The 15,918-nt window shown below is 44.6% G+C and overlaps 2 protein-coding genes and 1 long non-coding RNA gene across 5 annotated transcripts in view; 2 read left to right on the top strand and 1 right to left on the bottom strand.

The window, feature by feature from the left end:
• Positions 1 to 12,968, top strand: part of GPRC5B (G protein-coupled receptor class C group 5 member B) — a 26,955-nt gene extending 13,987 nt beyond the window's left edge. The window contains exons 3-4 of the mRNA XM_082200144.1: positions 6,305 to 6,417; positions 8,616 to 12,968. Coding sequence (XP_082056270.1) covers positions 6,305 to 6,417; positions 8,616 to 8,660 — 158 coding nt within the window. The 3' untranslated portion in view covers positions 8,661 to 12,968. The remainder of the gene's footprint in view (positions 1 to 6,304; positions 6,418 to 8,615) is intronic.
• Positions 1 to 15,918, top strand: part of LOC309519330 — a 67,213-nt gene that overhangs the window by 4,386 nt on the left and 46,909 nt on the right. The gene's annotated exons all lie outside the window — the stretch shown is intronic.
• IQCK (IQ motif containing K) overlaps positions 12,552 to 15,918 on the bottom strand; it is a 34,929-nt gene continuing 31,562 nt past the window's right edge. For all 3 annotated transcript variants that reach the window (XM_082200151.1, XM_082200153.1, XM_082200152.1), the window contains one exon: positions 12,552 to 15,918. In XM_082200151.1, coding sequence (XP_082056277.1) covers positions 15,719 to 15,918 — 200 coding nt within the window. In that variant the 3' untranslated portion in view covers positions 12,552 to 15,718.

The following is a 15,918-nucleotide window of genomic DNA, read 5'->3' as shown; positions in this document are numbered from 1 at the left end:
GTGAGGAAGGTGCCTTGTGCAATTTCCCACATTTTGTCCGGCATTTGGGGTGTGCTTTAAGCAGCTTCTGTTTCGTGCCGTTTCTAAGAGGATTGGACCAATTCATGGAGGATAAGCCTATCAATGGCTACTATGCATGATGACTATACTCCACGGTTGAAGGCAATAATGCTATTGAATACCAGTCGCTGTGAACCGCAGGAAGGGCGACTCCTCTCATCCTCCGGTCCTGCTTGCGGGTTTCCCAGATGCATCTGGGCAACAGGGTAACAGGATGCTGGACCAGATGAGTAATTGGCCTGGGCTAGCAGGCCCTTCTTATGTTCTTACATTCCCCCTCGTGCTTTTTTGACAAGGGGTTATCCATAGCTAAGACCCAAACAGTGAACTCAAGAAGTTCCTGCAGCCTGACCTCAGGAATCCTGCGAATGCGCTATCGATACCCTGTATTGCCCACTTGAAACTCCCAACATTTGCCGGCTGAATGAACAAGAGAATGGGCGTGACGTGGCTGCAGCCACAAAACGTTTCTCAGTGTTGGAAACTCTTGATAAATAAGCTAGGCGGCAAATGGCTCCGTAAACCAGGGTTGCAGTCACCCAAATGAAATGTCCAATTGCCGTTTCTGAGCAAGATGGCTCTAGAGTCTTTTTTTTTCTTTTTTTCAAATGATGGACTGACTGTGATTGATTATAATCAGTTAAATTAACTGATTATAATTATCAGTTAAACATCTGTCTAGTTCAGATGACACCCTTGAGCTAGGTTAAGAACATGAGGAACTTAAAGAAGAAAAGTCACTTTATCCAGGGACAGTCCACATGTATATCGGCCTGTTTCTACAGGATGTGGTATTAGTGTGTGAGGACAGATCCAAGGACCCCCCAGGCATGCGCCACCAGATAATGGAGATGTCAGACACCATCCTGGCACCCGGGCATCTTCACTTGGTCACAAGTGGCCGATAGCCAGGTGCAAAATTTGCCAGGCACCTGGCTAATTTCAAACACTGTTTCCAATCTGAACACATCCTGTCATTGGTGTGTATAAGGAAAAAAGCACCATCATCCTCAAAAAACAACAACAGTGGTGTGTATCTGTTGGTGTGGACAACATGCTACAAATTTTCTCCCATAAACATTAGAGTGGCCAGCAGCCATTTTGTTCTAAACAAAGCATCTGCAGGAGCCAACCAGATGATTCTGGGATGTGATTCTTACTTATAAGGAATACTGTAAGATACTCCTTCTTTACAGTTGTGAAATGTTGGCAGGCATGTGCCTAAGGGGTAGAAATGATCGGTACATCTTGTGCAGCCCCCAGCACTCAGTTTGGATGCTGATGTAATAGTCATAAAACACGGGGCCATTTGCTTGCAGAGCATTGTGCTGTACCACTGAGCTGTGTCTCGCTTCTCGTATCACCTTTCCGACACTTGGGTTGGGGACGGAGTCTGCAACAGAGCAATCTTTTTGAGAGCTGAGCGCCACTCAGGCCTGCAGCGACCGCCCCAGATTGCCAAGGATGACAGCCATGTAATTCAGCTTAAAGGGACGAGGCTAATCAACCAGGAGCCTGTTCCCGCTGTGAAAAGATTATCCTGTCAGGCTCAGGAGAGAGACACACATGCAGTAATCCAGGCATACCCTCCATCCCATCTGCTCGGACATGAAGGATGTAGCAGGAGCAACAGTTTTGTCCAAACAGAGACAGCTTGGCAGCTTCCTAGTAGTAGTAGTAGTAGTAGTAGTAATAGTAATAATAATAATAATAATAATAATAATAATAATAATAATAATAATAATAATTTATTATTTATACCCTGCCCATCTGGCTGGGTTTCCCCAGCCACTCTGGGCGGCTTCCAACAAAGTACAGTGGTACCTTGGGTTACAGACGCTTCAGGTTACAGAGTCCGCTAACCCAGAAATAGTACCTCAGATTAAGAACTTTGCTTCAGGATGAGAACAGAAATTGTGTGGCGGCGGCGCAGCAGCAGCGGGATGCCCCATTAGCTAAAGTGGTACCTCAGGTTAAGAACAGTTTCAGGTTAAGAACGGACCTCCAGAACAAATTAAGTTCTTAACCTGAGGTACCACTGTATTAAAATACTATAGCCTGTTAAACATTAAAAGCTTTCCTAAAGAGGGCTGCCTTCAGATGTCTTCTAAAAGTCTGGTGGTAGTTCTTCTCTTTGACATCTGGTGGGTTCCACAGGGCGGGTGCCACTACCGAGAAGGCCCTCTGCCTGGTTCTCTGTAACTTGGAGTTCCTAGGGCATTCTCTCCAACCATCCCTGTTGCTCACCCCACTTCCGAGCAGTGAGAAATTTCAGGGTTACAGTGCTTATCCTGGGTTTGGTTTCCCTTAGAATTAGGTTACTAGAGCCTTGTTATTTTTGTGATTGTTTTGGTGGCGATGCCTGTGATGCCTAACCTGTTTCTCGCTATGAGAATTGCCTTCACCTCCTCTTAGTCCCACATGGCATGGCCAGTACTTAGGGATGATGGGAGTTGTACTACATCAACCCCTGGAAGCCCACATCAACTATCCAAAAACAAAGTGTGTCTTTTCTTTTCCTTTGAATGATTGGTGACATAAAAAACAGCCTTAGAAGTTGTTTTCAGCTGTGTTTAATGTGTTTTAATGTGGTAACCTATCCTGGGAACCATCTAGTTCAGTACTGTCTACACGGTCTGTCAGCAGCTCGGTGATTTGAGGCAAGGGCATTCTTCAGCTGTTTAGTATGCGAGTAAGCAGCCACCGCCAATTTAAATCTTTGTTTCCTCAGCACAACTCTGAATTTGGAGTGCTCCATGTCAAAATGTTTGTAGTGAGATGACAGGCGAGTTTTGAAAGCTTTTGAAGATACTGGCTTTTTGGGGCTGGTTTTCCCGCACCCCAGATCCCACGAGAGACTGCTGATTTTGTCACATGGCTGAATTCTGGTTCATTTGGAAGTTGACTTCTAAAGCCTTGGCTTTACTTTTTCCCCATCGTCTTTGAATTCTTACTACGTAGAAACAAATGAGAACTTAGCACTCCTCCTTAACATATTGGATTGTAGAGATATAGCACCTTGGGAAGGACTGCGGCTCAGTGGTAGAACATCAGCATTGTATGCAGAAGGTGCCAGGTGGAGTCTCAACCTGGCAGCTCCACGTAGGGGTCAGAGATGGACCTAGAGACCCATACAGACTTAGGTGGACCAGTGGTCTGACTCAGTATCATGAAGGCCCATAGCTGAGTGGTAGAGCATTTGCTTTGCATTTGGAAGGTCCCAGGTTTGATCCCCGGCTTCTCCAGTTTGAGAAGAACTGTGTCTGAAACCCTGGAGAACCAGTGCTAGTCAGTGATGCTCTGGGATGTGGAACCTCAGGTCCTGGGGTCAGACATGGCCTTCCAGGCCTCTCTATCTGGACATCAGGGACCAGTGTTCAAAATTAGTCAGGCGCCAGGCGCATTTTGCACCTGGCTATCGGCCACTGGCGACCAAGTGAAGTTGCCTGAGTGCCAGGATGGCGTCTCCACCATCTGAAGGCGCATGCCTGGGGATCATTGGATCTGGACTGTTTCCACACACTGATACCACATTCTCTTAATACAATAAAGCTATCTGAACAAACTCTAAAAACAGCAAAAGCAACGTTTAATCAAATATTAAATTGATCTTCCATAAATGACCATGTTACACGTCAGGGAAAGCTTTCCTAGGCAGAAATGTGTTCAGTAGGCACCAGACTATCCACAACAGGTTTAAGAGGGCAGTGAAGGAGGAGAGGTTGTTGCCATGTGCAGAAATGAAATAGGGGGATGACCAAAATAAAAACCAGAAGTTCAGGGTGTCTGTGGTGTCTCAAATAAAAGCAATCCTCTTTATTCAATAGCCAATGGTCCAGCAAGAGAGGATTTATATTTCTAGTGTAAGAGGCTGCTGGGATTTCTTCTGGGGTGTAGTTTTTGCCCAGATGCAGAAGAGGTGAACCATGGGCTTGCTGTGCAACGCCTTCTGATGTGCCTAGCAGTGAAGTATGCAGTCCTTGGCTGTCCATTATTTTAATGTCTTTTGGCTGTCCAGTTAACTTTGTCCTTTGATACAGAAGTAACACAAAATTCTAGCTAATAAGGAACAACTTAAAATTGGTCACACTGCTGGGACCAACCACATTACACGTCACTACCATCAAGTAGCCAATCAGATTACAAATGGGCACCCACTGGCAGAATTCCATGGAAGATTAATCGCTGTTCACCTGCACTGAACCCATCAGTGGTTAGATTTAAATGTGCACTACCGCTGCCTGGAAAGTGTCTCTGTCCTCTGCCCCCTTTGTTGTTTTTGCCTCAGATTAACATGGAAAGGAAAGCCTCTCCCCAACATCTGCCTAAGTCTGAAGATTTGTGATTCTTTCATGTCAGTCAATATTTTCACCATCTGCATTGAAATTTGCAGATTGCAGCAAGCTTGCTAGATGTTATTTCACAAAGGCGATATAATAATTACGTATATAGAATATATTGGAAGCTTCCCAATGGAATGGGATATGGGAAACCAAATATTGCCTGACCACCCATCTTTTTTGCTGTGACCAAAATTGAGAGCTCCTCCTTTTGTAAAACATCTGCAATACTATATACATTCGTCTAGGCATGACAGCACAGTGGGGCTTCCTTCTGAGTCAACAAGGAGGATTGTCATGCACTTCTGTCAGCAAAGTGGGAAAATATTTGCTCTCTGCTGTCCCAGAAGCAGTGGAGGCTACTCCATTAGAGTGAATGGAGCTCTGCCCCAGCAGCCTCAACCTCTCTCCAGCCATCCTCCAACTGCCTACCTCCTCTGTGTTGCCCTTGTAGAGTTCAGCAGGGAGGAGGATGGGACAAAAGTAGGCTCTAGCCCTGCCTGCCATTGGTTCTGGCTCCCCCTACTGTTGGTCTTCCAACAGTCCACCCTACCAGCCCCAATGGGCGCCAGCCATCACTATTAGTCAGAAGACAAGAGTCTATCTAATGGGCTTAAGTAGATTTAGGTGGGTAGATTTCAGTGAAACATTAGGAAGAACTTCTCTTGAGCAGATATTAAAAAATGGTGTAGATTGGGAGAAATGCATAATAAAATGTTAATGAATTTTTATTAGGATTTTTTTCTTTTTTAAAAAAAGAAACTGCAAATACTTTCACAATGTTTTGAATTGCTTTGACTCTTTTCTGTAGAGTTTAATTCATCAGCTTTTTATTTCATTGTGGTGTAACTTTATCAGCTTTGTAGCTTTCTGAACTGGTACTTTATAAGAGAGATAAATCGATATGAAAAACCTCATGAAATGAAAAGTAATCAATTGTTTTGGGGGGATGGCTGGACAGCAAGCTGATGTAGAAATGTGAAGAACTAAATTTAAGATTGGAAAAATGAGAAACTGAGAGAAACTGAAATCACTAGATTTTCCCATCTCTAGTTGCCATCTATGAAGTTTAGGAATAAGGTTTTCCTGTTAGTCTTTGTACTTCCATGTGATGAAATATTTGGGCAGATCCACATTATAAATAAAATTATTATTATTACTATTATTATTATTATACATTTGAAGTGCATTCAGTGCATCTTTAAAGCACACATCTTTCCCCAAAGCATCCTGGGAACTGTAGTTTACCCCTCACAGACCCCAAGCGAACTACAGATCCCATGATTATTTGGGGGACATCTTGTGCTTTATATGTGCTTTGGATGTGCTTTAAATATATGGCATGGATAGGATATGCTCTGTTTCAATACTCAAAGGTGGTATTATTCCTTTCATTTCCGAGGTTTAGGATGTGAGTGCAGGTGATCCTTAGGTAATCAAAACAGCAGTAAAGAGGGAAGATATCAGCAGGTTTCTGGGAGGGAGCAGAGATCCCAAAGGTTTGCAGAGGTACATAAAATCTTTAGAGTTGGGGAAAATAAGGCAAGAGTGTAGTGGAGCCCAGAAATGGCCCAATGAAGACTGTGCATGGTCAGTGATCACAGAACATTGACTGGTTGCTGGAAAGTGACATATGTGGAAAACCTGGCAAGGATTGAGATAGAATGGAGTTGGCTGGAATCCTCGATGGGGAGCACTTTACGCTGCAACACTTGGTTGCACCTACCATTAGCACCCGCAGCGGCCATTAGGATGTCAACCTGCTCGCAGACATCCCAGAGGCATCTGTTGGGCCAGTAAGGGAAGCAGGATACAGTTCTTTTTATATATATATTTCCAGAATGCAAACATCTTTCTTTTACCTGTCTTTTCTTTCTCCCCACCCCAAAATATACCACACACAGCTTTGCGGACTGCAGGATTTCGCAACGGCAGCCTGGGAAGCCGCCCCGGCGCCCCCTTTAGAAGCAACGTCTACCAGCCCACTGAGATGGCAGTTGTCCTGAATGGTGGGACTGTAAGTATCAAAATGTGACTCTGGTCTCAACTCAGAACTTTATTCAATTGGATGCTTACACATATTTGGGGAGGCAGGATAGACTGGGGACATGAACGGTTAAAATAATAACTATTGCATGCAGTCCTTCAGAAGATGACTTAAATTCCAAATTTTCCTGACATTGTCGGGCCGTTTAAGCTTTTGCTGCTAAGATTGTTCGTTTCAGGGTTGGTCCAAACAATGCCATCCGCCCCCCCTTAAATGAGTTATATCTCAATGTCCACCGTTAACAGCAATTCAGGTGTCTGGTTTTTTGTTTTTTAAATTTGCAACAGACATCTGGGTTTTGTTTCTTTTTTGAAAAGCCAGCACTTTCCCTACAAAGGCCCTCTTTCGCTGAGGACATTGCCACCTTTCCTTCCACACACACATACACACGTGCCTGTGCTGAGCTCCTGATAGAAACACGCTGCTCCAAACAGAAGCCTGCACAAGAGAGTTCGCTCAAACGGGTCTGCGTGGCCTTGGGACGCGAGCTGCTCTCTTAATCCGCAGCCAGGTCACTGCGAGAGTGGCTTACGGAGAGATCTGGAGCCAAACAGCCTCCTTACATCTCATTTGCATTGTGTGTGTTTAAGTGCGCCCAAGAAACCCCATAGGCCGCTTTTCTGTGTGCTCACTCTCTCCGGCTTGCTGGTGAAAGGAAAACGCTCATCCAACCCCCCACCCACTTTTAAAAAAATTTCCATGCCTACATACATGCTGCTTAAAAGGACACTCATGAGCCAGCTTCTGCTCCATGCAAATTGGGCTGTTTTCTTTTCTTATCATTGGGGGGTTTTGCTGATACCATAAAGCAGATTTACACACAATCTTTTTTTAATTTATTTATTTTTTGAAATGCACAAATGTTATCATCTGTTTGTAAGGTCCTCAGCCTGCTGCCAGCCCTGTTCACTCGACAGGAGGGGGGGGTGTGGAGAGACACTGTTGGACAGAGCCCCTGTGAGGATGTAACCCGTTGGAGGGGGAGCTCAAGAGTGGCTCTCTGTAGCTAATACTGCTCTGAGCTAATGCCATTCCGAGCTGCAATAAGCTGCCCTCTCCCTCCCTCCCCCCAAGCCACAATTTAGTTGATTATACTGGCTGCAACCTGGCTTTTGATCGCTAGGTCTGAAAGAGGCAGTTTGCTTTTGTGGCCTTTCCCTAGGAGTCAATGTTAGATTTAGAAATATCCGCTAAGTGCCACGATTGAGGCTGAGATTTGCACACCACAAGACTAAAATCTAGTGGGGGGGGGTTCAGTTTATTCATTCAATATTCATCACCCACAAGAAAGCTTGAGTTTCTTCCCCTCCTCGTTTGTAGGTGCCTGTGCTTTGGGCAATGGAAACTGGTCCAATACACTGACCTCAGTCAGCTCCCATCTGTCTGCCTTCTTACATACAACCCGTCCAGCTGGTGCCCCTGGCTATCACTTTCCTCCTCTTGTCTCAGATTTGCCCTTGTAGGAGGATGGAGACCACACTAGGACGAGTCTGCTATTAGCTCTAGCGACACCTACTGTTGGCTTCCCTCCCTTCTGGCCTACCAGTCCCAGTGGGTACCAGCCAATACAAGCGTTGACCCAGCTCACTGAAGTAATCAGCTGGCGTCTGGCCTGTACCATTTCCAGGCTGCATGACTGAAAGCTATCATGTCTGAGGGGAAGACTAGTCTAGAACCCTTCTTCTTGGGAGACATCATAATTTGGTGGTCCCGAATTCATTCCCTGAAATATTCTCCAGAAGGGATGGGGGAAAGGGCTGGAGATCCCAGAAGCTAGAATTTGGTGTTTTTGTCCTTCAGTGGTAGAATGCTGCTTCATAATGTTCATAAAGAAAAGGATGAAGCACCTGGGTATCCAGCCCAGAGGTTGTCCAGCTCGCTGATAGCTAGGTCTTCGCAGAGCATGTTACAAAAACCCCTCAAGTTGTCTCCAAGTGAGCCCTATTCAGAGCAGGCCGGCTGAAAGTCGCGGACCAGCAGTGATCATGCCCATTAATTCCAACTCTCAAGTAGGCCTTAACATTGGCTACAGCCCTTAGCATACTGACTGACCATGGTGTTAATTTGGGATGGCTCTGTGTGCTTTTGTGTATATCATGTAGCCTGTCTTAAGTGATTTCTTAATGGTCTAGAATGCTTAGTTATGGCTTTATTATCCTTATTTCCAGATTCCAACTGCTCCACCAAGTTACACTGGAAGACACCTTTGGTGAAAAAGCTTATAGGCTGTAGAGGATGAGAGAGAGAGACAGATTTTATTTCCTGGCAGTGTGCGTTGTTTTATTTTTTTCTGAGGGAAGAGTGAATAATCCTAGCACAGGACACCAGCAGTGCGGGAGGAGGGGACCCATCCACAAAGCATGGGAGATCCTAGACCGGATAGCTTGTTGTTGTTTTAAAAATAAAAATAAAAATGTGAGCGCCGTTTGAATTGATAAGCTAACCACAAAAGCAAAACCTCTGCAGTGAAATATAAGCTAAAACTAAGTTTAAAAATAGACGTAGGCGCACTCTTCCAAAAATAAAAACGGGAGAAAGGGGACACAGTGTTCAGAAATGGCAAGGCAACTCTCTGCTGCAACCAGAATGCAAGGCAAATATGGCCTTTGTCCGGCCATCCAAGTTTTGAGATGAAGAGGATAGAACAAAAAAGGCCTTAATTCAGATTGCCACTGCGCTCCGCCCGGCAGGCTTTCTGACAACCTAACTGGCCAACTTGGAAAGGAGAGAGTGGTCATAGGGTCAAAAAATAAAATAAAATTATATCCATCTAGAATAGTGTTTCCTGACCACCCCAGGTCCTTTTTAGAGGTCATTTCTCACTCCAAAATGAAGGAAAGTACCACTGTGTATATACTGGGTTTCTAAGGCCAGCCGTACAAGGGTGTGGAACCAACTTTGTTATTTTAGAAAGTGCAGGCTGGTCCATGGCGGCTGGCCTGCCACTCTTCCCCCCGGAAGCACCCCAGCAACCTTCCTGCAGAAAGGGGGCGGGGCTGTGTTTGCTCCGCCTCTTTTGCACACGGCCATGTCGAAGGCAGCACTTGCTATTAAATCGTGTTGTGCAGAAGGGGTTGGGGGAGAGAGGGCAGGCCAAGGCTATGGTGGCTCATAAGTATGTCCAAGAAATGGAACCAGACACACAGGAAATCTAGGAAAGTTGAGGCGCCCCTTGGGCAGGGTTCACTAAAAAACATTGGATTCCCCCATCACTCTCCTCCCAACTCCAGTTTAGCACTGGAGTCTCATTGACTGCAATGGGTTGTTCATTTCCTTGTATGCTTTTTTTTTTTACAGAGGATTTTATTCCTTTGTGTGTTTTCTAATGGGATTATTTTCATGTGGGGGTTGGGAACGAAGTGTGTGGCTGTTTCCCCACCCCGTTTCACCAGAGGGTCCCATGTGCCTGCCTGCCTTTTCACATTTTTATGGTTTTAATGATGTTCGCCAGAGCATCCCTTCATTTGTTTAGCATCGAACGCATATAGGGCATGTGAACAGCCATCACATCCTCCAGTCAAGCCAGCATTGTGCCCTGCTTTCCTGCAGAAAAAAAAGCAATTGAGGTTTGCTTGTGTTTTTTTTTCTAAACACACACACACACACACACACACACACACACACACATATTACATGAAGTTGCAAAGTATGCGGAAGGATGGAATTCTTTTGCATCTGTTCTCATTAATATATATCTATTTTCAAATGGTGAATATAAATGATAATATAACAAAATAAAGACCACATAACAGAGTAGCTTTGCAAGGCTGTATCCTGCAAAGGAAAGAAGACAGGTTTTTTAAATTTTTACTTTGGGAAATGTCCCTGGTTTCTTTACTATAAGCCTGATCTTGTTAATTTTGGCCTAGTTCTCATTGAGGTCACCAACTCGTCGTTTGGGTAGTACCACTTCAGACTTAACAACCGGTTTTTAACAACAGTTTTCTGGCAGAGGGTGGGTGGCCACAAATCAGGGATGTTGGAGGTGTTTGGAATAGATCAGGTGGTTTGGATTCAGTGACGTCTGGAGCACTCTTCCAATGCTTGTAAGGAGCTGGAGGCTCATTTGATTGAAAACTCTTCTATGCAATGGACATTCCTTGCCTGCAGAAAGCCAGCAAGTTGGGGAAAACACTGCCATGCTATGTTTCTATATGCAGGGGTTTCTATTCATTTGTGATTAGGAGAACTCCACCCTAGATCTGGCACTGCTCTTAGATTCTCAGGTGGTGGTGTTAAGCAGAAGTAATTTTCCTCTGCTCTGCCTGGTGTGCCAGCACCACCCGTTCTTGGAAAAGGTGGAATCTGGCCCTGGTTACACCTGTGTTTGGCATAGCAAGGCTGGAGTACTGTTCCACGCTGTCTGTGGGGCTGTCCTTGGAGAGTGACCAAAAGGTGTCGGTGGTTCAAAACACAGCAGCTGTGGAAGCCAATCTGAGGGGTCATTTTCTTTTGTTCTTGTACCAGCTTGAAGTTTCTGGAGAACCATTGGCAGTGAAGAAAGATAATCCCAGGTTGGATGGGGGAAAGTAGTAAGCATTTTCCTGTGTTAGAATCTGGGCACAATCCATTACATCTAAAATCCAATTAGGGTGAGGGCAGGGTGGGTGACTTCTATGGCTGCAGGTTCCAGATCTTTATGTCCCCACTCCTGTGAGTCAACCCACCTGTCAGTCACCAGACCTCAGATGATTGGCAGGAGGGTTTATCCCACTCATCAAAAAATTTCCATTGACACCACTGCTAAAATGAAGCTTTCCCTCTCCTCTGTTTTAGCAGAAATTTCAATAGAAGCTACTTGGTACTATTGGAGCAAGGTTCGTTCCCCTCGCCTGTCAGCTCATAGGCTATGGGAGCGTAGCTTGCTCCACAAAGGGAGCAATTGGGAGCTCATTTCAAGCTTCCAGTTGTTCCTGTGTAGTCATGTAACTTGTCAGCTGTCCGCCAAGCAGCCATGATTCATGAGGAACAGTCTCGCAGGCAAAATTGGGAACACTGCCACGTCAAATCTGACCTGTGGGCCAGAAGTTCCCAATCTCTGGCTTAGGACCAAGACACCTTAAGGCAAGGGTAGCTAAACATCAGGGATGATGGTATTGTTTTGGTCCAACATCATCCCTAGGGCCCCATGTTCATTACCCCTTTCTTAGGAAGAGAAGGCCCTTAAACCTTACCTGAGCTCATTTGTCCAAGGTTTGGATGATGGGACCAAAGGAAAGGGCCTTCTCTGTGGTAGCACCCAGACGACTGAGTCTTTTGTTTCACCTCATCCATTCACTCAAGCTCTCCTGCTATCAGGTGGAGAGACTTTTTTTTATTTAGAAAAGCATTGGACTTTTATGTTTTGATCTCTCTCAGTCTTCCTGCTCTGTTGTTTTGTGGGGAGTGGGAAATTGATGTTGTTCTTGCTCTTGTATTCATGATTTGATTGTATTATTTGAACGCCTCTTTTCTGTATCGTCATTGTTGTTTAAGATCATGTCTGCCACCTCGAGCTGCTCCCGTTGGAAGCGAAGGACGAGGCATAAAGCCCCAAAATAGAGACATGAATTAAGATGTTCTACCTGCAGTCTGAAATAGTACCTTCACCTCAATGAGAACTAGGCCTTTAATGTCCATGAGTAGCCTCATTGACCCTGGCTGGTCTATTTAGTAGCAAAAGGGGTACAAGATCAGGATTTTTGTGATACACACTTATATATTCTAAAAGAAAGTATACATTGCCATTCTTGCCATGATTATCTTACCAAGTCCCATCCCCCCATCCCCCGGACTAGGTAATAGCAATAACTTTTTTGTTGTGCACAAACAGTTGCTTTATGTGCTCTCAACAGAAAAGAACCACACACGGTGAATGCATTCAGAAAATGTATAAATATTAGTGTTGCATTTTATTGAGATTTGAACAGGTTGGGTCTCATTTTATCACTATATAAAATCTTAGCTGGTGCTTTCATGTGTGGGTTTTATTTTAAGGGAAATGGAAAAAGTGCAGTTTGAAAAAATGGACTTTTCTTAAACTTCTATTATTAAAACACACACACACATAAGATGCACATGGCATAAATGGCAAAACAATTTTCTTTTTCCCAGCTGAGTGTTGATATATTTTTGGAAGCGATTGGGTTGGTGGTGTTTCTTTTTTTAATTATATGGGGGTGGGGGGCTGACTTTAAAGAAAAAAAATACTTTCAAGGAGTGTAATTTAAGATGTTCAATGTTTGTTTGTTTGTTTTTTAGACAAGAAGGGATTTAGCAATCCTGCTTCCCCTTAAGTCAATGGCAGTTTGGGATCTTAAAGACAGGGCTGGATCCTGCAAACACAGGACTTCCCTTAACCACTCATGTCAACCCGAGCCTTGCTTCATAGTGGTGGGAGGTGTGCAGATTAAACCTTAATAAAATAAAATAAATAAAATAAGGGATTGATTCATTTTCCCAGCAAGTTAGTTTTGGAATGAATTTATATTTTTGTCAGTCTGTAACTTGTGATGTCAGATTCTGCCACCCACCCACCCACCCCCCAAAAAATACCACTTGTTGATTTTTTTAAAAAGGGGCACTTTTATGTTAAGTTATATTTTTGTTAATGTAACGAAGTTGTTTATACTTTTGCCTTTTGAGGAAAGTGATTACGAATGTAAAGCATCTGTAACTCCACAACAGTAAGCACAACTACTTGGGGCGGGGTGGGATTTGGTTTCACTGCAACTCACTCTAGGAAGCGTAAAAGCTACTATGTTCTCCATTGTTGCCAATCAATAATGCCACTCAAATGGGGTGGGAGGAATATATGTGTATATATATTTTAGGATGCAACCCTATGCACACTTTCCTGAGAGTAAACCCCATTGAATACCATGAAACCTACGTTTGAGTAGTTATGGCAGAATTGTGTTCTATAAGGCACCTTAGACTGTTGTTGACATGCTGGTTTTTGAGATGAGCTAGGTGGCACCTCCATAAGCTAGAAGAAAAATGCAATCCATTAAGCAAATACACCAGGGGTCACTATCCTTTTTTGGACCATGGGTCACATTTTGCATTTTGAGAGATTGCTGGGGGGTGCCTTTCACAAATGGACTGCCAACGGGGTGTGTGTGACATAACACAACATGGTTGTCGTGGAAGGCAAGGCGTCACACAGAATTAGTACAATCAGGGCAAAGCTTTTCCCATGGCTGTATTTCCATGGGAGAAGAGGCTTGTCCTGTTGAATTTCTTCCTGGAAAACAAGGAAGAAGCAAGGAAAGTGCATTAAAGAGGAGAGGGAAGCAGCAGCTCTTTAGGACCGCAGGGATTCCAATTGCCTGGTGTCCAAGCAGGGTTCTGACTTCGCCCATTGGCTAAGAACACTGGCCGGTGAGAGGAGCCAGGCTGGCTCATTTCACAGAAATGATTGAGAGTTGGTGAACCTTGCACTGCACTGTGCAAAGGATTGCGTCTGCCAGTTGCAAACAGCCTGCACCTATTGGCTTCGGTTGAGCAGCTCTGGTGGGTGAATACATGGAATTTTGGGCATGTGCCCCATCCAGAGCCCCATGAAATTTTGGGATTGAAGCCATTGACTTGGAGTGGCTCTGGTGAGGGCACACGTTAGCCCTGAGCTGTAGATGAATGCTGGTGGCCAACCTGAGTGCACCACCCGGATTAAGGGCTCTCCTGCTATACACCAGCCCTTTTTATACCCTGTGCAAGGAAGATCCAGAGGTTGGGAGGTAGTTTCCACTCCAGCATCTCTTTTCAAGATGGAGAAGGTTTCAAGGGGCACAGATGCCCTTGTCAAAGGATCCTGTGTCTTGCAGGATGCAGTCCTAGATAAACAAGGTGTGTTAAAATTCTAGCTTTAACTGCTAGGCAATGGCATCGTTCTTGGCTTAACTCTGCTTGAGGCTTCTGTTCTAACCAAAGGCAGTACAACTGGAAGCACATGTAGCTTTTATTTAAAAGAGAACAGATTGGACTACTCTTGCCACCTTACCAGATTACACAGCAGGTGCTTTTATTAACTGATGAGAGCCAAGTCTCATTTTTTTTGATAATATATATTTATTAAATGTATTAATGTGCATTTTTTATAATGTCCCCTTTTCCCACTCTGCTGACCGTTGCATACTGTTTAATCTTGTACATCTTTGGAAAGGTTTTCAAGACAATCAAATGTGTACCATAATGACTGTACATAAAGATACGAAATTTAAAACGAAAACAAAACAAAAAAAGTTGTAAAGCATGGGCAAAGACATTTTATTTTCAAAATGCTGTTCTTAACAAAACAAAACAAAAATAAAGGCTTTACTATTTACTTACAATGTGGTGGTCATTTTGGTTTTGTCCTTCGAAAACGCGAAGGGTTGATATTTTTGTAACGTTCAAAGAGGCAGTGTCCTGCTCCCTTGGCACAGGTGTTAATGGGGTTCTGGCTAGATCTCTCGAAGGGCTTCCAATGACTTCTCAGCTGCTCGTGCCATTGGAACAGGGTAGTAGCGCCACAGCAGCAGCAGCCAACATGGTGCCTTCTGCATGTTGTGGATTATAACTCCCATCAGTGTGATCAGGGGTGATGGGAGTTGTAGTCCAACACCTGGGAAAATGGCAGCCTCTTAATGTGGCAGTTTGGGGAGGGAACGCTTCCTTGGATTGCTTGCATAATTTTATTGATTAGTTGCCCGGATGGGGATTATTCTGACTTGGGGTGGAAAGCCTGTGAGCCCCTCCAGATGCTGTACTGCAATCCCATCCTTCTGGGCCATCGGCTGTGCTAACTGGGCTACGGTACGTCCAACATCCCCATCCTCTAGTATGGTCTCCTGTCTCTAATCACAAGTGGGGATAGAAGCAACCACTCTGATCTAGCTGGGTTTCTCCCCTTACATAAACACTGATGTGTTTGGATGGCGCATGAGCCACCTCGTGACTGTTTATGCCACTACCTCAATCGGAACATTAGCCAGTGCCTGCATCTCCCTGCTCCGTCTGATTTACAGCCTTCATTCAAACCAGAATACTTAGAACGAACCAATCTTCAATCACACTGAAGTTGATGGGGCCAAGATCAGGTTAGATTAAAGGACTGTGGCATTGAGGTCGGCTGTAAATCAGGCTGTCTTACACAGTGATCTTCTTTGAAAAGTGCCGGAGGGATTTTAGCCCCCAAGCTGACCCCAAACACCATTTGGTTACAGTGGAAAACACTTCGCTGAGCCCTGCTCCCTTAATCAGCAGCTGATGGTGACGATTTGGGGCTTTTAAATTAGTATGAAAAGTAGTATCACTGCAGAGCTAAATCACCCGTGGATGCCCAGCTGATCTGCACCATTTGTGGATTCTCATCTGTCAAGACTGGAAGGGTTTGATTTTCTTCCTCTTTCTCTGTGACCGTGTTGACTTCTGGCTCCGGCAAGATTTCCACCACTGCCTGTTTAGAGCGAACTGGGCTGGGCTGTACTGAGTCTTCCAGCTTGGTTCCCA

This window comes from Podarcis vaucheri, assembly GCF_965113315.1.
Source record: "Podarcis vaucheri genome assembly, chromosome: 14".
NCBI classification, from domain to species: domain Eukaryota; kingdom Metazoa; phylum Chordata; class Lepidosauria; order Squamata; family Lacertidae; genus Podarcis; species Podarcis vaucheri.
The sequence above is the reverse complement of the archived record's forward strand: the minus strand, read 5'-3'. Positions and strand labels throughout refer to the sequence as shown.